Below are 25,000 nucleotides of genomic sequence, written 5' to 3' on the forward strand. Positions count from 1 at the left end.
TATTTATTTTAAAATGTTCGTGCTTCCTTACACGTAACATCGAATCAAACTTAGCGTCTTCACAAAGAAAGAGAAAGGAGCATTGGTCGTTTAAAATTTCCAAAAAATGAAAAAAAAGTAATGTGCATTGTGTAAATGAATTTCGCTCATTTGCTGGAAATTATAACATTTTTATCGGAGAAGAGAAAGCCGCCATTTATCCAAAATTACTACCATTTTACATGAGTTACAACTATCTTACAACTCGCGTGCTGTCTGAATGAATGAAAAAAAGTTAGGCTAATGACAGCAGTAATTTGCAGCTACAATACTTAACAACGCTACATAGAAAAACTGTGGACGATTACGAATGACTGCTGCGTTTTACCTGTTTTTCTTAACACACACACACGCATACACTAGTAAATGAATATACATATATATATATATATATATATATATATATATATATATATATATATATATATATATATATATATATATATATATATATATATATATATATATATATATATATATATATATATATATATATATATATATATATATATATATATATATATATATATATATAATATATGTATATTATAATATATATATTATATATATACACAGTCCATGTATACAATAATATACGTATACACACATATCAAAATTCTAAAACTGGATTCATATCTGAGGAAGCAGTAATATTCGAGCCTGAATGTCATGCATAAACCCTTTGACAAAACATACAAAGTAAAGGTTTAGGATACTGATTTACAGAGATAAAATTAAACGGTAAGAAAAACAGGGGAGATGCTGTTCAGCCAAAGAAGAGCAAGGGCAGAGAGTTTGCTTTCGTAACAGTATTGGCTAGTAAGTAATAACTGACTTTAACGACCAGGATGGGAACGAGACGTCATAAAATAGAATTATTAAACAATAAAAACGAGTCTGACGTAAGTACAGACTGAAGCCATCTCAAATGATACCGTTTTTCTAATTGATGACTTTGCGTAAAAAAGAAAATAATATAAAAAGAACGTCTTCTCGTATGTGAAAGTGAACTACCTGTCTCTTTACTATCCACATTCCTAGTATAGGCAAGAAGACCGGGAATAATCACATACACACACATACATGCACACACACACACATACACACTCAAGTCACTTACGAATGGCGGGAGCCAGAGGCTAAAGTAGGCGTTGCCCTGACCTTGGAACTAAGGTGGCTCGCAACGAAAGTCAATGAGAGCCCCAGGCGAAAATTGCAATGGCCTGCCAGGCTGGAGCGACGCAAGCTTTAAAATAGAATTGAGCCAGGTTTTCCTTTTCTGTAGCACTGAGGTTTATGGAGTGTTTTCCGAGTTGTTGTTGTTGTTATTATTATTATTATTATTATTATTATTATTATTATTATTATTATTATTATTAAAAACAATTGCCGTTTCAACGGCATTTAACTTGTAGAGATTCGTCTCTATTCTTCTTATTATATTCTTCCGTTTGCAGGTAGGTGGTATATATATATTATATACCACCTACCTGCAGACATAAAGAATGTAATAAGAAGAACAGAGAATAATCTCTACAAGTTAAATGCCGTTGAAACAGCAATTGTTTTAATAACGCTGCCTTAAAAAAGGGACTCCTTCCAAATTATTATTATTATTATTATTATTATTATTATTATTATTATTATTATTATTATTATTATTATTATTATTATTGAGCGTATGCTGGATGATCGCGTTCAGATTAATAATAATAATAATAATAATCCTTATTATCATTATTATTATTATTATTATTATTATTATTATTATTATTATTATTATTATTATTATTATTATTATTAACACGTCCCATTAGAGACGTGGCTGTAGAAAATGTAAGCTCTCTGAAGCGCGGTAGTTTGAAAAAATAGAGTAATATTTTGTTTAATATTAAGCCAACCTTATGTCCGTTAAAAGTCTTCCCCAAAATTTTTTTAAGAGAATAAGAGTCCTAGTGTGGACCTCTGAACTCCAACGAGCCAACCGAGACTAAACAATAAGTTGAAAAGGTCATTCCTACGAGCCACAACCGCCCAGGAACCTCGCGGTAATCCCACCTATGAAGTAATAGAGACTGACATAAGGCTTTACATGCCATTGGCAGCTGGCATTCCACAGTGGTACCCTGTTCCGAATTTCTGGCCCCAGTGGTTACTTATTCCACATCTAATTTTGTTGTCACTCTTCGTTTACAATTCCCCTGTAGTGATTTATGAACTATATACTGTGATTCAGACAAAAAAAATCATAAATGTTCTTTACGTCGTTATAATATGTAATGTTTAATGAACATTTTTTTAAAATCTGAAGTAAAAAAAAAAATTCTACAGTAGAAGAACGAAAGAGATTTATTGCAATATAAATCAGCCAATCAATAGAGGCTCGTAAGAATCTAGTCGTAGAAAGTTTATCAAAAGAGAACTGAAATGAAACTTTCCCGCTGCCCGCCATAATAAAACGGGTGTTCCGGATGATTGTATAACTGTTTAGTCCATTTCTCTTGCGCAACCAGTGGATTAGGCAGCATGATGACCATTTAGCAAATGCATAAAAAGACAAGTAGGAAGAAAACTAGAGGAAAAAAGTTAAACTTAGGCAGAAAGGAATATTTAGAGTAATTTTCGTTGTTAAAATAAAACAACAATGACAAAAAAAGGAATGCTGAAACTCAATGAATCCGTTGTGAAATGGTATTGTATAACATGAGGTGACCTTGACAATAGCTGCGGGTGCCTTGTGGCAAAAACTCGGTGATAGTTGTTCGATCTTTAAAATATTCGGAGATTCTCTTAATTATTTATGATTTCGTTTACTTTCAAATTATGTATGGCCTATATTGCTTCGAACATCAACAGAACAACGGCAACATTAATTATACAAACACTGTGAATAATGAGGAGTACAAGCCACAATATTTTTGTTTTCTAAAACAACTAAACTTTGGAACAGAACTTCGTTTAGTTAGGCTACAGAACCCATAATCCCATTTCGTTAGTTAGCTTTACAAAAAATATCAAAGGATTCCTAACGGTAATTCCAGCTCATCCTCTAACATTCTGAATCTGAAAACATATATACGAGATGATAATTTCAGGGACAATGTTAAGTTTTGGACATCCAAAAAAGTAGCCTATATTAAGTTACTGGAGAATATGAAAAAAATGTTGAGTAGGTTAACTTTGACTGAGAATCGTAGTGTCATTATGCACTGGGAAGAATGGTTATGCGCGAATGAAGTAAATAAATACAGGACAAAATTTTAGGTATTTTTGTAACAGTTAAAATCCGATAGAAGATTTTCCTTAGCTTAAGCACCTGATGAAACAATTGCAGTCTGATGAGTGAGTAAACATGTTAGACATCGGTGCTGATTCCACAATGCAAAAAATAAAAAAAAGTAAAAATAAAAACTACTGCTGACCAATATATGAAAACATTTGTGTGAGACTGTAAAACCTTTTACCAGTTGTTATGGTTCCGTTAACTCTCGAGAAACTCATACGGCATATGTAAGAATTTTGTAATGATTATAAAATGACTAAACAGGGAGAAGTGAATAATTTCATAACTTTCTTTGATAAGATGTTACTTCGCCCGTCGTGGAAAGGGAAGAGCATATGAAAAGTTTATAGAAACACGGATTTAGAAAGAATTGAGTTTGAGAATCGGTACGCTTTTCTGATTAATAGACATTTAATAAATAAACTCGTGGAACTCTTGCTTTAAAAACCGCTTTGTTACAGAAACGGAATGAAAAGAAAAGTACTGGTAAAAGAAAAGATGACTCACGATAATAATGATTTCTTGATTATAACCCACATATTGAACCGTTCAGTTGCTTTTTTTTCCTCTATCTTTCTCTCTCTGAAACCACAATCAGTATTCTGTTTACTACTGAATAATTTTCTTCATTTCGAAACTACCATTCAATTGCAGACATGGATATCTGGCGACTTTCAAGGTAAAGATCTTTCTCTTCACTCTGCAGAGTTTGCTCCAGATTAATGAATTAACCCACCCTGTGACGTCACGGTTCCCTCAAGTCAAAGTGGGGTCCCCAGACATATAAATAACTCAGATTTCTTTCATCTGAAGCACTTGCTGTTACCGCTTTTGTTTGCACAGACATGACTCTGAAGGTAGGAGATATTTTACCTTTGAAGTATTTCCTCGTTCTAATCATGACAATTTACTGTCGGTGCATGAAAGAACTGTGAGGTAATTTTTTTTTTTTACACTGGATTCCATACCTGATTCAATCGTTAGAAGATTAATATAGCGTTGGTAAAAGGCTTATTACCGTGAAATATCTTTCTGGATATTGGCCAAGTTCTCTTAGAACACTTTTCATTATCTGTTGGTCCTTGAAGTCACACACACACACACACACACAAGCGCACAAACACACACACACGCATGTAATATATATATATATATATATATATATATATATATATATATATATATATATATATATATATATATATATATATATATATATATATATATATATATATATATATATATATATATATATATATATATATATATATATATATATATATATATATATATATATACATATATATATATATATATATATATATATATATATATATATATATATATATATATATATATATATATATATATATGTACGTGTGTGTGTGCATGTTAATGTTCAATAAATAAATCGATGAACAAATATTGATTTCACTATATGATTTTTAGTGATTCCTACCAATAAACAAACATGTTCTATATTAACGACATAAATACTTCCAGGTAATCCTCGTGGCTGCTTTAGCAGTTGCATCCGTCCATGCTGATGCTCCACCTTCCTATAGAGCTCCTGCTCCTTCCTATGGAGCACCCTCTCCCTCTTATCAAGCTCCAACTCCTGCCTACAGACCACCTTCACCTTCTTATAATGCTCCAGCTCCAGCGGTAAGGAAGACAAAAGTTATGTCTACGAGAAAAAAAATTTATATTTTATTTTTTGCCCTTTCCTGATATCCATAAATTCTCTCTTAACACGGCATTTCATCCTCTGAAATTTAACTTCAAAGAAATGTTTATTTGAATCTGTCAGTTATTATTATTATTATTATTATTATTATTATTATTATTATTATTATTATTATTATTATTATTATTATTATTATTATATTTAACCAGGGTCCAGCTCGGTACGACTTCAACTACGCCGTGAAGGACGATTACTCAGGAAACGACTTCGGACACCAGGAGGCTCGAGATGGCTACGACACCAAGGGAACTTATTACGTGCAGCTTCCCGACGGCCGTCTGCAGAAGGTCACTTACTACGTTAACGGCGACTCTGGGTACGTGGCCGAAGTCTCCTACCAAGGAGAGGCTCAGTACCCTCAGTATCAGCCCTCTGGAGGATACAAACCTGCCCCAAAACCTGGGTACGCCTAAGGGAAATCATTGGTCTGATTCGTTGTGTTGTCTTTATTGTTAACAAGTATTGATACGTCTGTAAATAAGTATGTTAACTTTAAATGCACGTATTAGTTTTATTTATATGTATGTTAACTTTAAACGCACGTATTAGTCTTATTTATATGTAGACGCATAAACACAAATGAAAAATAATGTTCATAGTATTTACTAGTTTTTTTCACCTTAAACTTTAGTAAGGCCATTTTAAAATTAGGTAGCTGAATCAAATATCGTCTCAGATTAAAAAAAAAAAATATCATGTATGAGTACGCATTAGGCCTAAATGGTATATTCGTGATAACATTCATTTTTTTCATAATTAATTTGATTTATGATAGGTAATATATGAAATCACTGAATAATTTAAATCATTACATAAATTTAATAGGCAACACAGCTTCTGTATGAAGCGACATTCATGACAACTTCTAAATGCACTGTTTAATTAACTTATTGAAAGGATATTCCTGGAAATTATATAGTAAATCTAACTAAGTAATTATTTATAATGTAAATTAGTTTGATAGAATATCTTTATTCAAGATCTAAATAACGTTTTGATATTAAATTCTGGCTTGAATTTATAAACCTGATAAGAAAGGTTTTAAATTTCAAATTGCCACACGTTATTTATTCCCTGCATTTATCACAAAGTGATATGTTAAGATAACTATTTATCATGTAGTTTTAGACCGTTTATTTCCTCGAAATAGGAAATTATGAAAAATATAAAAAAGATTTTCGTTACGACCGACAAGTGGCTTAATATTAAAAATAAATTTGCATAATGTATATGGGTATGATTTTACACCCCATTTGTTAATCAGACTGTTATACTATAAAGAAAACACCATAATTCGCGTATCATTTTTGGCAGACATTACCTAACATGGTTTTAATTTCCTGTTGAATCTTAATCCAAAGAAAACGAAATAAAAAAGTTTTTCCTCAATGGTAAACCAGAGAAGGAATAGCTGATTTTCTACGATTAGCGTCGACTTTATAGAAGCTAAAACCTGAGAGGTTAAAAGTACACAATTTCAGAGAGCATCTCATTTGACCTAGTTCAAGATGGATTCTCTTCAAAGAAGCCTGCTGTCGAACCTGTCGTTTCATCCGGGGATGAATTACATATTTCAAGGCATTTCAAAACCCGTTTTAAATAGCCTTTATTAACGTAACAAGAAGTCAAGATTCGCAAATAGATATGTTCATGAAACGTCAAATTTATTCCGCCGAGGTATTCAGATTTATTACAATAAAAAGGGAACTGATTAATGGAAAATAAAGAATTCCAGAAATCTGCTTCCCTTGGTAAGCTCTCCTGGAACATTGTGCAAAAATTATTAACACTATAAGACTTTTTTTTATAGAATGCTTACCAAAAGATAACTGAATTGAAAATTCTAAGCTGCCTGACATAATATAGCGTATACCCCAGATTAGTATGCAACTAATTGGTCCATTTTTAAAGCAAAAAAAATTGTTGGGGGAGGGGGGGAAGTCAATGGCATGGCCAGCATGACTTTATTTGTCAAAAGTCTGAAAGAAAAAATAGAAATGGAAAGAAGGGTAGAAGGCACAATTTAAACCTAAATGGAAAGAAAGACATGAAGCTGTTCTGCGTAATGAAAAAAAAAACCAGCAATAACATAAAAATGAGTGTTTGAATTAGCATCGTGAGTCACACACTAAATCCGGTGTGAAGGGATATTGTATAACATAAAGTAAACTTGACATTAGCTGCAGGTACCCTGTGGCGAACATCTAGATATAATCTTCATTATTTCTTATTTTATTTACTAACCAATAATGTAAGACGTCTAGGACATCGAACATAAACAAAATTTAGGCAGCATATCATAAATATGTGAACAATGAAGAGTAAAAACAAAAATATTTTTGTTGTCTAAAACAACCAAGATATATGATGAGAGATTTTTGAGTCGTTGTGAATCAAGGCACTTTCAAGCAGGACTTCGTTTAGATGAACTACAAAGTATTATGGAATTATTACCCAAACCGCACAATCACATTTGTTAAGGTAGTTTAAAAAAAAAAAAAAAATCAAAGGATTCCTAACAGTAATTTCAGCTCAACCTCTAACATTCTGAATCAAAAAAACATATGTAAAAACGAGGATGGTTTTATGAATAGTGTCTAGTTTTGGACATACAAATATTTTTGATAATGCACAGTAGGGAAACTCTGACAGCGAATCGTAATGTTAAAATGGATTAGTTATGGTCATACGTGGATGAACTACTAAATACTGAACAAACTTTTAATTACCTTGGTTCCAGTTAAAATCCGATAGAAGGTTTTCCACAGATCAAGAACCCGACGATGAGTCTGATGAGTGTGGAGACTTTCAAATAAAGTTACGCGTCCTTGCCGGATCCACAGTTCAAAAACAAAGATGATAAATTGAAAAATATTACTAACCAATACATGATAATATGTAACGTAAGGCTGTAAACCTTTTTACCAGTCGTCATGGTTCCGCTAAGTCTCGAGGAAGTGCTACGGCACCTCTGACAGTTTTGCGATGTTATAAAATAACGAAAGACCTCAAAGTAGTGGTAATTTTTATTGATGAAATGTTTATTAATCAGTCTTCGCTGAAAGGAAGTGCACACGAAAAGTCTAAAAAAACAAGGATTTGGAATGAATTCCGTATGATAACCTGTATGCGTTTTGATTAATAGACATTTAATAAAAATAAGCTAATGATTTTCTTATTTATGAAAACCTCTACAATATAGAAATGGAATGAAGAGAAAAGTACTGGTAAAAGAAATGATGACTCTTTATAATGTTGATTTCTTGATCATAACATTCATACTTTCTCTCTCTCTCTCTCTCTCTCTCTCTCTCTCTCTCTCTCTCTCTCTCTCTCTCTCTCTCTCTCTCTCTATATATATATATATATATATATATATATATATATATATATATATATATATATATATGTGTGTGTGTGTGTATAATTTACTCCATTTCGAAACTACCATTCAATTGCATACATGCATTTCTGGCTACATTCAGGGTCAAGATCTTTCTCTTCATTTGCAGAGATTGCTCCACATTATTGAATAAACCTTCATGGACACTCCGTGACGTAACGATTCCCTCAGGCAAAATGAGCTCCCCAGACATATAAATAACTCGGATTTCTTTCATCTGCAGCACTTGCTGTTATCTCTTTTGTATACACAGACATGGCTCTGAAGGTGAGAGATATTTTTAATTTTGTGTAGTTCCTCGTTTCGCGAATGAGGGTTTTATTGTTGGTGCACGAAAGAACTGTAATTATATTAATTTCTTATTTTCTTTTTTTACAAAGAAATTTACGTATCTAACTTAGTCCGTAGGAGAACAATGTTGCGTTGATAAATTTCTTATTAAGGCGAAATATCTTTATGAATATCCTTAAGGACAATTGTCCAGTTATGTCTTAGGATAATCCTTAGTTAACTTTTTTTTTATCTTTCTCTTGGTCTTTTAACTCATATGCGAACACACGCACAGACACACACACAAAGACACACACACACACACACACACACACACACACACACACACACATATATATATATATATATATATATATATATATATATATATATATATATATATATATATATATATATATATATATATATATATATATATATATAGCTATATGTATATATATTGTATGTATGTGTGCATATGTGTTTGTATGTATCTTTATATATCAGTATATAGGTTACCAAATATAGATTTCATTACATGATTTTTGGTGATATCTAAAACCCTAACATTTTAATCAATCTTTCCAGGCAATCCTCGTGGCTGCTTTAGCAGTTACTTCAGTCCTTGCTGATGCTCCACCTTCCTATAGAACTCCTGCTCCTTCCTATGGAGCACCCTCTCCCTCTTATCAAGCTCCAACTCCTGCCTACAGACCACCTTCACCTTCTTATAATGCTCCAGCTCCAGCGGTAGGGAAGACAAAATTGTTTTAAAAAAAAATCTTCTCAATTTTTTTACTTTTTCCTGATATCCATAAATTCTCTCTTAACTTAGCATCCCATCCGCTGAAATTTAACTGGAAAGCAATGTTTATTTGAATCTTTCAGTTAATATTATTATTATTATTATTATTATTATTATTATTATTATTATTATTATTATTATTATTATTATTATTATTATTTAACCAGGGTCCAGCTCGGTACGACTTCAACTACGCCGTGAAGGACGATTACTCTGGAAACGACTTCGGACACCAGGAGGCTCGAGATGGCTACGACACCAAGGGAACTTATTACGTGCAGCTTCCCGACGGCCGCCTGCAGAAGGTCACATACTACGTCAACGGCGACTCTGGGTACGTGGCCGAAGTCTCCTACCAAGGAGAGGCTCAGTACCCTCAGTATCAGTCCTCCGGAGGATACAAGCCTGCCCCTAAACCGTTGTACGCCTAAGGGAAATCATTGGACTGATTCGTTGTGTTGTCTTTATTGTTGACAAGTATTGATACGTCTGTAAATAAGTATGTTAACTTTAAATGCAAGTATTAGTCTTATTTATATGTAGATGCAAAAACACAAATAAAAAATAATATTCGTATGATTTACCAGTTTTCTTTTACTTTAAACTTTTGTAAGGCCATTTTAAAATTATTACGTACATGAATCAAATATCGTCTTAGAGTACAAGAATGTACAATGTATAAGTATGCATTAAATACTATATTCGTGATAACACATTCATTTTTTTTAGAATTAATTTGGAACTATGATAGGTTATATATGAAATCAATGAACAAAGGAAATCATTACATGAATTTAATAAGCAACACAGTTACAGTTTGAAGCATCATTCATAACAACATCCAAGTGCAATTTTTAATTAACTTATTGAAAGGATATTCATGGAAACTATATAGTAAATCTAACTAAGTAATTATTTATAACGCAAATTAGTTTGATAGAGTATCTTTATTCAAGATCTAAATAACATTTTGATGTCAAATTCTGACTTGAGTTCTTATACCAGATAAGCAAGGTATTAAATTTCAAATTGCCACACGTCATTTTTTCCATGCATTTATGCCAAAGTGGTATGCTAAGATAACTATTTATCATGTTCTAGACCGTTTATTTCATAGAAATATGAAATCATTTGATATATGAAAAAGATTTTCGTTACCACCGACAGCTGGTTTAATATAAAAAACTTAATTTGTATAATGTATACGGCAATGGTTTTACACCTCATTGCTAATCAAACTCAATAGTACAAAGAGAACACCGAAATTCGCATATTATTTTTGGCAGACATTACCTAACATGGTTTTAATTCCCTATTAAATCTGTATGGTGAAAGAAAACGACAATGAAACAATTTTTCTTAAAACATTAATTCATACTTTACGGAAATAAACCTCTATGGTCCAGAAAAGGTATAGATGCTTTTCTACGACCAACGAAAACTTTATAAAAGCGAAACCTGGGAAGTTAAAAGTACACAATTTCAGAAAGCATCTAATTTGACCTACTTCAAGATGGATTCTCTTCAAAGAAGCACGCTGTCGAACCTGCCGTTTCTTCCAAGGACGAATTACGAATTTCAAGGCATTTCAAAATTCGTTTTAAAGAGCCTTTAAAAACGTAACAAGAAGTCAAGTTTCCCAGAAATAAGTTCATGAGACGTCAAATTTATTCCGTCGTAGTATTCAGATTTATTACAATAAAAAGGGAACTGATTAATGGAAAACAAAGAATTCCAGAAATATACTTCCCTTGGTAAGCTCTCCTGAGACATTGTGCAAGAATTTGGGTTGGAGAAATACATAACGTTATTAATACTATAAGATTTTTGTTATAGAATGCTTACCAAAAGATAACTGAATTGAAAATTGCAAGCTGCCTAACGTAAATACAGCTTATACCCCCAGATTATTATGCAACTAATTGGTCCATTTTTAAGCAGAAAAAAAGTTGTTGGGGGAGGGGGGAAGCCAATGGCATGGCCAGCATGACTTTGTCAAATGCCTGAAAGAAAAAAACAGAAATTTAAAGAAGTGGAGAAAGCACAGGTTAAACTTAAACAGAAAGAGAGACATAAAACTGCTTTCCTTAATAAAAAAAAAAAAACCAGCAATGAAGTAAAAATGAGCGTTTGAACTAGCATCCTGAGTCACACACTAAATCCGGTGTGAAGTGATATTGTATAACAAAGTAAACATGACATTAGCTACAGGTACCCTGTGGCAAACATCGAGGGTAGTTATTCTATCTTATCAAAATAACTGGTTATAATCTTCATTATTTCTGATTTATTTACTACCAAATAATGTATGACGTCTATTACATCGAACATAAATAGAATTTAGGCAGCTTATTATAAATATGTGAACAATGATGAGTAAAAACCAAAATATTTTTGTTGTCTAAAACAACCAAGATATCTGATGAGATTTTGATCTTCTGAATCACGGCACTTTAAACATTCGAGATGAGCTACAGAGTATTATGGAATTATTACCCAAAGCGCACAATCACATTTCACATTTGTTAAGGTAGTTTTACAAAAAAAAAAAAAAAAAAATCAAAGGATTCCTAACAGTAATTTCAGCTCAACCTCTAACATTCTGAATCGAAAAACATATGTAAAAACGAGGATGGTTTTATGAATAGTGTCTAGTTTTGGACATACAAATATTTTTGATAATGCACAGTAGGGAAACTCTGACAGCGAATCGTAATGTTAAAATGGATTAGTTATGGTCATACGTGGATGAACTGCTAAATACTGAACAAACTTTTAATTACCTTGGTTCCAGTTAAAATCCGATAGAAGGTTTTCCACAGATCAAGAACCCGACGATGAGTCTGATGAGTGTGGAGACTTTCAAATAAAGTTACACGTCCTTGCCGGATCCACAGTTCAAAAACAATGATAAAATGAAAAATATTACTAACCAATACATGATAATATGTAACGTAAGGCTGTAAACCTTTTTACCAGTCGTCATGGTTCCGCTAAGTCTCGAGGAAGTGCTACGGCACCTGTGACAGTTTTGCGATGTTATAAAATAATGAAAGACCTCAAAGTAATGGTAATTTTTATTGATGAAATGTTTATTAATCAGTCTTCGCTGAAAGGAAGTGCACACGAAAATTCTACAAAAATAAGGATTTGGAATGAATTCCGTATGGTAACCTGTATGCTTTTCTGATTAATAGACATTTAATAAAAATAAGCTGATGATTTTCTTCTTTATGAAAACCTCTACAATATAGAAATGGAATGAAGAGAAAAGTACTGGTAAAAGAAATGATGACTCTTTACAATGTTGATTTCTTAATCATAACATTCATACTCTCTCTCTCTCTCTCTCTCTCTCTCTCTCTCTCTCTCTCTCTCTCTCTCTCTCTCTCTCTCTCTCTCTCTCTCTCTCTCTCAATGTGTATAATTTACTCCATTTCGAAACTACCATTCAATTGCATATATGCATTTCTGGCTACATTCAAGGTCAAGATCTTTCTCTTCATTTGCAGAGATTGCTCCACATTATTGAATAAACCTTCATGCTCACTCCGTGACGTAACGATTCCCTCAGGCAAAATGAGCTCCCCAGACATATAAATAACTCGGATTTCTTTCATCTGCAGCACTTGCTGTTATCTCTTTTGTATACACAGACATGGCTCTGAAGGTGAGAGGCATTTTAAATTTTGTGTAGTTCCTCGTTCCGCGAGTGAGGGTTTTATTGTTGGTGCACGAAGGAACTGTAATTATAATAATTTATTTTCTTTTTTTACAAAGAAATTTACGTACCTAAATTAGTCCGTAGGAGAACAAAGTTGCGTTGATAAATTTCTTATTAAGGCGAAATATCTTTATGAATATCCTTAAGGACAATTGTCCAGTTATGTATTAGGATAATCCTTAGTTCATTTTTTATCTTTCTTTTGGTCCTTTAATTCATATGCAAACACACGCACAGACACACACACACATATATATAATATATATATAGTTATGTATGTAAGTATGTATGTATATATATTGTATGAGTGTGCATGTGTGTTTGTATGTATCTTTATATTTCAGTATATAGGTTACCAAATATAGATTTCATTACATGATTTTTGGTGATATTTAACAACCTAAAATTTTGAATTAATCTTTCCAGGCAATCCTCGTGGCTGCTTTAGCAGTTACTTCAGTCCTTGCTGATGCCCCACCTTCCTATAGAGTTCCAGCTCCTTCCTACGGAGCACCCTCTCCCTCTTATCAAGCTCCAACTCCTGCCTACAGACCACCTTCACCTTCTTATAATGCTCCAGCTCCAGCGGTAGGGAAGACAAAAATTGTTTTAAAAAAAATCCTCTCAATTTTTTTACTTTTTCCTGATATCCATAAATTCTCTCTTAACTCAGCATCCCATCCTTTGAAATTTAACTGAAAAGCAATGTTTATTTGAATCTTTCAGCTATTATTATTATTATTATTATTATTATTATTATTATTATTATTATTATTATTATTATTATTATTGTTATTAAACCAGGGTCCAGCTCGGTACGACTTCAACTACGCCGTGAAGGACGACTACTCTGGAAACGACTTCGGACACCAGGAGGCTCGAGATGGCTACGACACCAAGGGAACTTATTACGTGCAGCTTCCCGACGGCCGTCTGCAGAAGGTCACTTACTACGTCAACGGCGACTCTGGGTACGTGGCCGAAGTCTCCTACCAAGGAGAGGCTCAGTACCCTCAGTATCAGTCCTCCGGAGGATACAAGCCTGCCCCTAAACCGTTGTACGCCTAAGGGAAATCATTGGACTGATTCGTTGTGTTGTCTTTATTGTTAACAAGTATTGATACGTCTGTAAATAAGTATGTTAACTATAAATGCAAGTATTAGTCTTATTTATATGTAGATGCAAAAACACAAATAAAAAATAATATTCGTAAGATTTAGCACTTTTCTTTTACCTCAAACTTTTCTAAGGCCATTTTAAAATTACGTACATGAATCAAATATCGTCTTAGAGTACAAGAATTTACAATGTATAAGTATGCATTAAATAGTATATTCGTGATAACACATTCATTTTTTTCGAATTAATTTGGAACTATGATAGGTTATATATGAAATCATTGAACAATGGAAATCATTACATGAATTTAATAAGCAACACAGTTACAGTTTGAAACATTATTCATGACAACATCCAAGTGCAATTTTTAATTAACTTATTGAAAGGATATTCATGGAAACTATATAGTAAATCTAACTTAGCAATTATTTATAACGCAAATTAGTTTGATAGAGTATCTTTATTCAAGACGTAAATAACATTTTGATGTCAAATTCTGACTTGAATTTATATACCAGATAAGCAAGGTATTAAATTTCAAATTGCCACACGTCATTTTTTCCCTGCATTTATCCCAAAGAGGTATGCTAAGATGACTATTTATCATGTAGTTCCAGACCGTTTATTTCATAGAAATATGAAATCATTAGAAATATGAAAAAGATTTTCGTTACCACCGACAGCTAGTTTAATATAAAAAAAAACAAAGAAGACACCGAAATTCACATATTATTTTTGGCAGACATTACCTAACATGGTTTTAATTCCCTATTAAATCTGTATGGTGAAAGAAAACGACAATGAAACAATTTTTCTTGAAACATTAATTCATACTTTACGGAAATAACTCTCTATGGTCCAGAAAACTATAAAATCTAAAACCTGGGAGGTTAAAAGTGCACAATTTCAGAGAGCATCTCATTTGACCTAGTTCAAGATGGATTCTCTTCAAAGAAGCTCGCTGTCGAACCTGCCGTTTCTTCCGAGGATGAATTACGAATTTCAAGGCATTTCAAAATTTGTTTTAAATAGCCTTTAATAACGTAACAAGAAGTCAAGTTTCGCAGAGATAAGTTCATGAAACGTCAAATTTATTCCGTCGTAGTATTCAGATTTATTACAATAAAAAGGGAACTGATTAATGGAAAACAAAGAATTCCAGAAATATGCTTCCCTTGGTAAGCTCTCCTGGAACGTTGTGCAAAAATTGGGTTGTAGGAATACATAACGATATTAATACTGTAAGACTTTTTTTATAGAATGCTTACCAAAAGATAACTGAATTGAAAATTGCAAGCTGCCTGACGTAAATACAGCTTACACACCAGATTATTATGCAACTAATTGGTCCATTTTTAATGCAGAAACAAAATTGTTGGGGGAGGGGGGAAGCCAATGGCATGGACAGCATGACTTTGTCAAAGGCCTGAAAGAAAAAAATAGAAATGGAAAGAATTGTGGAAAGCACAAATTAAACTTAAACAGAAAGAGAGACAAGAAGCTGTTTTGCTTAATATGAGTGTTTGAACTAGCATCGTGAGTCACACACTAAATCCGGTGTGAAGTGATATTATATAAAATAAAGTAACTTTGACATTAGCTAAAGGTACCCTGTGGTAAACATCGAGGGTAGTTATTCTATCTTATCAAAATAACTGGTTATAATCTTCACTATTTCTGATTTATTTACTACGAAATAATGGATGACGTCCATTACATCGAACATAAATAGAATTTAGACAGTATATTATAAATATGTGAACAATGAAGAGTAAAAACCAAAATATTTTTGTTGTCTACAACAACCAAGATATTTGATGAGAGATTTTGAGTCGTTGTGAATCATGGCACTTTCAAACAGGACTTCGTTTAGATAAGCTACAGAGTATTATGGAATTATTACCCAAAGCGCACAATCCCATTTACAAAAAAAAAAAAAAAAAAAAAAAAATTAAGGATTCCCAACAGTAATTTCAGCTCAACCTCTAACATTCTGAATCGAAAATCATATGTACAGTAAAAACGAGGATGGTTTCATTAATAATGTTTAGTTTTGGACACATAAATATTTTTGATAATGCACAGTAGGGAAACTTTGACAGCGAATCGTAACGATAAATGAACTAGTTATGGTCATACGTGGATGAACTACTAATTACTGAACAAATTTTTAGGTACCTTAGTTCCAGTTAAAACCCGATACAAGATTTTCCTCATGTCAAGTACCCGACGAAACTATAGCAGGCTCATGAGTGTGGAGACTTTCAAATAAAGTTACACGTCCTTGCCGGATCCACGGTGCAAAAACAAAGATAAAATTAAAAATATTGCTAACAAATACATGATAATATGTAACGTAAGGCTGTAAACCTTTTTACCAGTCGTCATGGTTCCACTAAGTCTCGAGGAAATGCTACGGCACCTGTGACAGTTTTGCGATGTTATAAAATAACGAAAGACCCCAAAGTAATGGTAATTTTTATTGATGGAATGTTTATTAATCAGTCTTCAATGAAAGGAAGTGCACACGAAAAGTCTACAAAAACAAGGATTTGGAATGAATTCAGTATGATACCCTGTGTGCTTTTCTGATTAATAGACATTTAATAAAAATAAGCTAATGATTTTCTTGTTTTTGAAAACCTCTACAATATAGACACGAAATGAAAAGAAAAGTACTGATAAAAGAAATGATGAATCATTAAAATTTTCATTTCTTGATTACAAACTACATACTAACTCTCTCTCTCTCTCTCTCTCTCTCTCTCTCTCTCTCTCTCTCTCTCTCTCTCTCTCTCAAATCACAATGTGTATTTTGTTTAAAGCGGAACAATTTACTCCATTTCGAAACTACCATTCAATTGCAGACATGCATTTCTGGTTACATTGAAGGTCAAGATCTTTCTCTTCATTTGCAGAGATTGCTCCACATTAATGAATAAACCTTCATGGACACTCCGTGGCGTAACGATTCCCTCAGGCAAAATGAGCTCCCCAGACATATAAATAACTCGGATTTCTTTCATCTGCAGCACTTGCTATTATCTCTTTTGTATACACAGACATGGCTCTGAAGGTGAGAGATATTTTACCTCTTGTTTAGTTCCCCGTTCTACGAATGAGGGTTTTATTGTCGGTGCAAAAAAGAACTGTGATTTTATTATTATTATTATTTTTTTTTTACAAAAGACTTTACGTGCCTAACTTAGTTCGCAGGAGATCAGTGTAACATTGCAAAAGTTATTATTAAGGTGAAATTTCTATATAAAATTTTTTTTGGAAAATACTCCAGTTATCTCGTGGGATAATTTATTCTTAGTTCACTTTTCATCTTTCTTTTCGGCCTTTAATTCATCTACAAACATATAAACACACACACCCACACAAATATATATATATATATATATATATATATATATATATATATATATATATATATATATATATATATATATATATATATATATAATATATATATATATATATATATATATATATATATATATGACTATTCATATACAATCAGAAATAAAAAACGTTAATTTACTTATATATATTCCATTACCTATATATGTTACGAATTAGTTGATAATATACCGTACTATAGTGACACACTAACCAGTCGGCCATATACTGGTTAGTGTGTCACTGTAGTCCTGATTCCTCGTCCGTCGCTGGTTCGACCTCACGGGACGGTGGATTATTATCAACTAAAAAATTCCTTTCGGTAACATATATGAAAATATATTATTTCCGAGGTAGAGTAATTGATATTAAGGACGTTTGTAGTTTTATATATATATATATATATATATATATATATATATATATATATATATATATATATATATATATATATATATATATATATATATATATATATATACATATATATATATATATATATATATATATATATATATATATATATATATATATATATATATATGTATGTATATATGTATATACATGTGTCTGCATTTTTGAGTGTATTTTTAAAGTTCAGTATATAGATGAACAAATATAGATTTCATTACATGATTTTTAGTGATATTTAACAACCAAAGATTTTAAATTAATCTTTTCAGGCAATCCTCGTGGCTACTTTAGCAGTTGCATCCGTCCTTGCTGATGTTCCACCTTCCTATAGAGCTCCTGCTCCTTCCTACGGAGCACCCTCACCCTCTTATCAAGCTCCAACTCCTGCCTACAGACCACCTTCACCTTCTTATAATGCTCCAGCTCCACCGGTAGGGAAGACAAGAATTACGTTATCAAAAAAAAATATATATTTTTTACCCTCTCCTGATATCCATAAATTCTCTCTTAACACAGCATACCTTCCTCTGAAATTTAGCTGCAAAGAAATGTTTATTTCAATCTTTCAGTTATTATTATTATTATTATTATTATTATTATTATTATTATTATTATTATTATTATTATTAAACCAGGGTCCAGCTCGGTACGACTTCAACTACGCCGTGAAGGACGACTTGTCAGGAAACGACTTCGGACACCAGGAGGCTCGAGACGGCTACGACACCAAGGGAACTTATTACGTGCAGCTTCCCGACGGCCGTCTGCAGAAGGTCACATACTACGTCAACGGCGACTCTGGGTACGTGGCCGAAGTCTCCTACCAAGGAGAGGCTCATTACCCTCAATATCAGCCCTCAGGAGGATACAAACCTGCCCCTAAGCCTGGGTACGCCTAAGTTAAATAATTGGTTTGGTTCGTCTTGTGGTCATTATTGTTAACAAGTGTTGATACGTCTATAAATTAGTATGTTAAAGTTCAATGCACGTATTAGTCTTATTTATATTTAGATGCATAAAAACAAATAAAAAAAGATTTTTCATAAGAATTAACAGTTCTTGTTTTACCTAAAACCTTTGTATGGACGCGTTAAAACTGAGTAGGTAAATCAAATACCGACTTAGTGTACAGAAATATACATTGTGTAAGTATGTATAAATAGTATACTCATGTTAACATATACATTCTTTGGGATGAATTTATGAGGTCACTGAAATCATTACATGTGTTTAATAAGCAACTCATTTACTGTATGAACCATCATGACAACATCCAAATGAAATACTTAACTTTTGGGAAGGATATCTTTCGATAACGCGGATTAGTATGATGAAATATCTGTATTTTAAGCTCTAACTAACATTCTAATATTAATTCATGATTTCAATTTATCTACAGATAAATATCATATGAAATTTCAAGTAGTCACTTAACTTTTTTCCTTTGCTTTTATTCCTAAGGGATCTGTTATAATGACAATTCATTAACTACCTTTACACAGTTTATTTCCTCGTAATAAAAAATCATTATAGATATAAAGCTGATTTTCTTTACCACCGATATATTACTATACAATAAGTTTCATAATATCCAAAATGAAATCTTATAGTGTACATGAGTATGATATTCCACCCGTTCTAATCGAACTTGTATGGTATAAAAAAGAAACCTTAATTCAAATATTAATATAGGCAGATATCTTACCAAACATAGTTTTAGATTCTTATTGAATGTGTATGGAGCTTACTGCTACAACGAAAGGTAATGATATTGAAATGCTTTTTTTCTTACCATAACTAATACAGAGTTTATGAAAATAAACCAGATGCTCCGAAAAAGGACAACTTTACGAAAGCTAAAGACTTACGGTTCACATCAGTACCAAGTCAGACTTCACCTCATTTAACAAATATCAAGATGTATTCTTTTCAAAGAAGACAGCTGTTGAACCTGCCGTTTCCTCTGAGGAACTTTTACTTTATCCGAAAATGCAAGGTTCTCAGTATTGCAAAATGAATTGGATATTTCATGGAATATAGGCTACTTGCATATCTGAATTCGGCTTAAATAGTCATGAACAACGTTTCAAAAAGTCAAGATTCGCAATTAGACATGTTCGTAAAATGTCAAATTTAATTCGCCATTGTGTTTTGATTTATTACAATATAAACTGAACTGATTAATAAAAATACAGATATTAATCTATATGCTTCCTTGGTAAGCTCTGATGATACATTATATAGGCAACATTATATATGCGAAACCTGGGTTAGCGAAATGCTTAACATTATTAATACACTGAGATTCTTGTTATAAGATATCTGTCAAAAGATAACTAAACTGAAAATTCCCACCACCCTGATATAATACAGCTAATAAAGTTGATTATTCATCTATTTAGTCCATTTCTCTCATAAAATTAAAGGTTTTTGGGAAGGTGAGCAAATGGCATGACTTTCTTTAGCAAATGCCTAAAAGAAACAGATAAAAGTGGAAAGAGGGTGGAGAAAATAACATATCTAAACAGAGAGGAAGACACGAAGTAGATTTTTAATGACTTTGAAAAACAAAAATGACAAAAAATTAGCATCGAAACTGTTATGAAATGGTATTGTATAACATCAAGTGACCTTGACATTAGCTGCAGATACCTTGCTGTAAAAGTCAATGGTAGCTGTTCGATCTTATCAAAATATCTTGAAATTCTCTTAATTATTTCTGATTTCAGCTATGAATTCTGCTACCTCGAACTTAAACAGAACAACGGTAACATTAATCATAAGAAAACTGTGAATAATGAAGAATAAAAGCACAAAAATCAAATAAAAGCCACAAGATTTTTGTTATTTAAAGAAAAACAAAATATTCGAAGACAGAGTTTTAGTCATTCTGAATCTGAACACTTTAAAAGGGAACTCCATTTGGATAAGCTAAAATATATTATGGGATTTTTACCCAAAACCCTCAATTTGTAAGTTAGTTTTCCAAACAATATCAAAGGATTCCTGATATTTAATTGCAGCTCATCCACTGGCAATCTGAATCAGAAAGCATTTATAAGAAAAGAAGGTGATTTTAGGAATAATGTCAAGTTTTGGACATACAAATAAGCTTAATAAATTACTGAAAATATGAAAAAAGGCTGAATAGGTCAACTTTGACTGAGAACTGTATTGTCATTATACATTAGTTATGGGTGTCCACTATGAAAAATCCTGCTGACAAGAATGCGAAAACGTGTTGCGTAAGCCTGTTTAACTTTTACAAGTCGTTATGGTTTCGTTAAGTCTCGAAAAATTCCAACGACATTAATGGCAGTTTTGCGATGATTTTAAAATAACTAAAGAGGGCAAGTAAATAATGTTATTATTTCTGTTGATGTGTTTATAATTCACTCATCGTGGATAATGAAAAGCATATGAAAAGCTTACAAAAACACCGATTTAGAAAGAACTAAGCATGAGAAATTGTGTTTTCCTGATTAAGAGACTTTAATGATATAAAATCGTGGAATTCTTGTTTAGAAAATCATATACGCTAATTACACAAACAGAATGAAAAGAAAAGTAACGGTAAAATAAAAAATTACTCATGATAACGATGACTTCTTGATCATAACCTACATACTGAACCGTTCAAGTCTTTTTTCCTCTCTCTCTCTCTCTCTCTCTCTCTCTCTCTCTCTCTCTCTCTCTCTCTCTCTCTCTCTCTCTCTCAAACCACAATCTGTATTCTTTTTACAGATGAATAATTTACTTCATGTCGAAACTACCATTCAATTGTAGACATGGATTGCTGGCTAAATTCAAGGTCAAGATTTTTCTCTTCACTTTACAGAGATTGCTCCAGATTAATGAATTAGCGCACCCTGTAACGTCACAGTTCCTCCAGGTCAAAGGGAGCTCCCCAGACATATAAATAGCTCAGATTTCTTTCATCTGAAGCACTTTCTGTTATCTCTTCCGTTTGCAGAGACATGGCTCTGAAGGTGAGAAATACATTTTACCTTTGCTGCACACACACGCGCATATATATATATATATATATATATATATATATATATATATATATATATATATATATATATATATATATATATATATATGTGTGTGTGTGTGTGTGTGTGTGTGTGTGTGTGTGTGTGTGTGTAAATATATCCAAACATCTTTAAAATCTGATATATAGATGAACAGATATTGATTTCATTACACGAGCTTTTTAGTATTAACCTGCTGAATTAATATTTCCAGGCAATCCTCGTGGCTGCTTTAGCAGTCACTTCTGTCCTTGCTGATGCTCCACCCTCTTATCGAGCTCCTGCTCCTGCTTACGGAGCACCCTCTCCTTCTAAAGCTCCAACTCCTGCCTACAGAACACCTTCACCTTCTTATAACGCTCCAGCTCCAACGGTAGGAAAAAATTAGTTTACAAGAAATATATATTTTTTTATCTAATTTCTCCTGATATCAATAATTTCTTTCTTAACACAACATCCCATCTTCTGAAATTTAAACTACAAAGCAAAGTTTATATGAACCTTTATTATTATTATTATTATTATTATTATTATTATTATTATTATTATTATTATTATTATTATTATTATTATTATTATTATTATTATCATATTTAACCAGGGTCCAGCTCGGTACGACTTCAACTACGCCGTGAAGGACGACTACTCAGGAAACGACTTCGGACACCAGGAGGCTCGAGACGGCTACGACACCAAGGGAACTTATTACGTGCAGCTTCCCGACGGCCGTCTGCAGAAGGTCACTTACTACGTCAACGGCGACTCTGGGTACGTGGCCCAAGTCTCCTACCAAGGAGAGGCTCAGTACCCTCACTATCAGCCCTCAGGAGGATACAAACCTGCCCCTAAACCTGGATATGCCTAACGGAAATGATTGGTTTGGTTCGTCGTTGTCATTATTGTTAACAAGTGTTGATACGTCTGTAAATAAGTGTGTTAACTACAAATGCACGTATTAGTCTTATTTATATATCGATGTATAAAAACAAATAAAAAAGATTTTTCATAAGAATTAACAGTTCTTTTTTACCTCAAATTTTCGTATGCATACGCAGAAACTATGTAGCTAAATCAAATACCGTCTTAGTGTACAAAAATATACAATGTATAAGTATGTATAAATAATATATCCATGTTAACATATACATTATTTGGAATGAATTTGGACTTGTGATAAGTAATGCATAAGTTAAATAATCAACTCAGTTACTATATGAAGTATCATGACAACATCCAAGTGCAATACTTAACTTTTGGGAAAGATATCTTTTAATAACGCACATTAGTATGATGACATATCTGTATTTTAAGATCTAACTAACATTCTAATATTAATTTATGATTTCAAGTTATTTACCAGATAAACAACATATGAATTTTCAACTACTCACTTGTTCTTTAACTGCTTTTATTCCTAAGAGATCTATATAATGACAATTCATTATACAGCTTTAGACATTTTATTTCCTCGTAATAAGAAATCATTAAAAATATAAAGATGATTTTCTTTACAACCGATATATTGCTATATAACAAGATTCATAATATCCAGAATGAAATCTCGTAATATGTGTGGCTATGATTTTCCACCCCGTTGCTAATCAAACTTGTATAAAAAAGAAACCTTAATTCGAATATTAATATTGCTAGATATCTTACCAAATATGATTTTAGATTCTTATTGAATCTGTATAGAGCGTACTCCTACAATGAAAGGAAAAGTAATTGAAATGCTTTTTTCTTATGCTTTGTTCTTATGTGAACTTACAGTTCACATAAGAACAAAGTCAGACTTCACCTCGTTTAACAAATATCAAGATGGATTCTTTTCAAAGAAGACAGCTGTTGAACCTGCCGTTTCCCCTGAGGAACTTTTACTTTATCCGAAAATGCAAGGTTCTCAGTATTGCAAAATGAATTGGATATTTCATGGAATATACTTGCATATCTGAATTCGGCTTAAATAGTCATGAAGAATGTTTCAGAAAGTCAAGATTCGCAATTAGATACGTTCGTAAAATGTCAAATTTAATTCGCCGCTGTGTTTTGATTTATTACAATGGAAACTGAACTCACTAATAAAAATACAGATATTAATCTATATGCTTCCCTTGGTAAGCATTGCTGATACATTATGCGAAATCTGGGTTGACGAAATACATAAAAGTATTAATACACTGAGATTCTAGTTATAGAATATTTATTAAAATATAACTAAACTGAAAATTCCCAGCAACCTGACATAATATAGCTAATAGAGCTGATATCTTGGATGATTATGCATCTATTTAGTCCATTTCTCTCAAAAAAATAAAGGTTGTTGGGAGGGTGAGCAAATGGCATGACTTTCTTTAGCAAATGCCTAAAAGAAATAGATAAAAGTGGAAAGAGGGTGGAGGAAACAACTTATATCTAAACAGAGAGGAAGACACGAAGTAGGTTTTTAATGACTTTGAAAAACAAAAATGACAAAAAATTAGCATCGAAACTGGTATGAAATGGTATTGTATAACATCAAGTGACCTTGACATTAGCTGTAGACACCTTGCTGTAAAAGTCGAGGGTAGGTTTTCGATCTTATTAAAATACCTGGAAATTCTCTTAATTAAATCTGATTCCATTTACTTCAAAATCATCTATGACTTCTATTACCTCAAACATGAACAGAACAACGTCAACATTAATTATAAAAAAAACTGTGAATATTGAAGAATAAAAACCACAAGATTTTTGTTGATTAAAGAAAAACAAAG

The 25,000-nt window shown here is 32.3% G+C and overlaps 3 protein-coding genes across 3 annotated transcripts in view; 2 read left to right on the forward strand and 1 right to left on the reverse strand.

Moving 5' to 3' along the window:
- LOC136855710 (cuticle protein 21-like) overlaps positions 1–25,000 on the reverse strand; it is an 81,449-nt gene that overhangs the window by 14,015 nt on the left and 42,434 nt on the right. The gene's annotated exons all lie outside the window — the stretch shown is intronic.
- LOC136828227 (pro-resilin-like) lies at positions 8,728–9,979 on the forward strand. The gene is made up of 3 exons (XM_067086073.1): positions 8,728–8,739; positions 9,331–9,492; positions 9,715–9,979. Exons 1-3 carry the CDS (start codon positions 8,728–8,730, stop codon positions 9,976–9,978), a joined length of 438 nt encoding a protein of 145 aa, XP_066942174.1. The 3' UTR covers position 9,979.
- LOC136828237 (uncharacterized) lies at positions 13,206–19,188 on the forward strand. The gene is made up of 4 exons (XM_067086086.1): positions 13,206–13,217; positions 13,698–13,859; positions 14,076–14,333; positions 18,480–19,188. Exons 1-4 carry the CDS (start codon positions 13,206–13,208, stop codon positions 19,107–19,109), a joined length of 1,062 nt encoding a protein of 353 aa, XP_066942187.1. The 3' UTR covers positions 19,110–19,188.

Source organism: Macrobrachium rosenbergii, chromosome 3 (assembly GCF_040412425.1).
Source record: "Macrobrachium rosenbergii isolate ZJJX-2024 chromosome 3, ASM4041242v1, whole genome shotgun sequence".
Taxonomy (NCBI): domain Eukaryota; kingdom Metazoa; phylum Arthropoda; class Malacostraca; order Decapoda; family Palaemonidae; genus Macrobrachium; species Macrobrachium rosenbergii.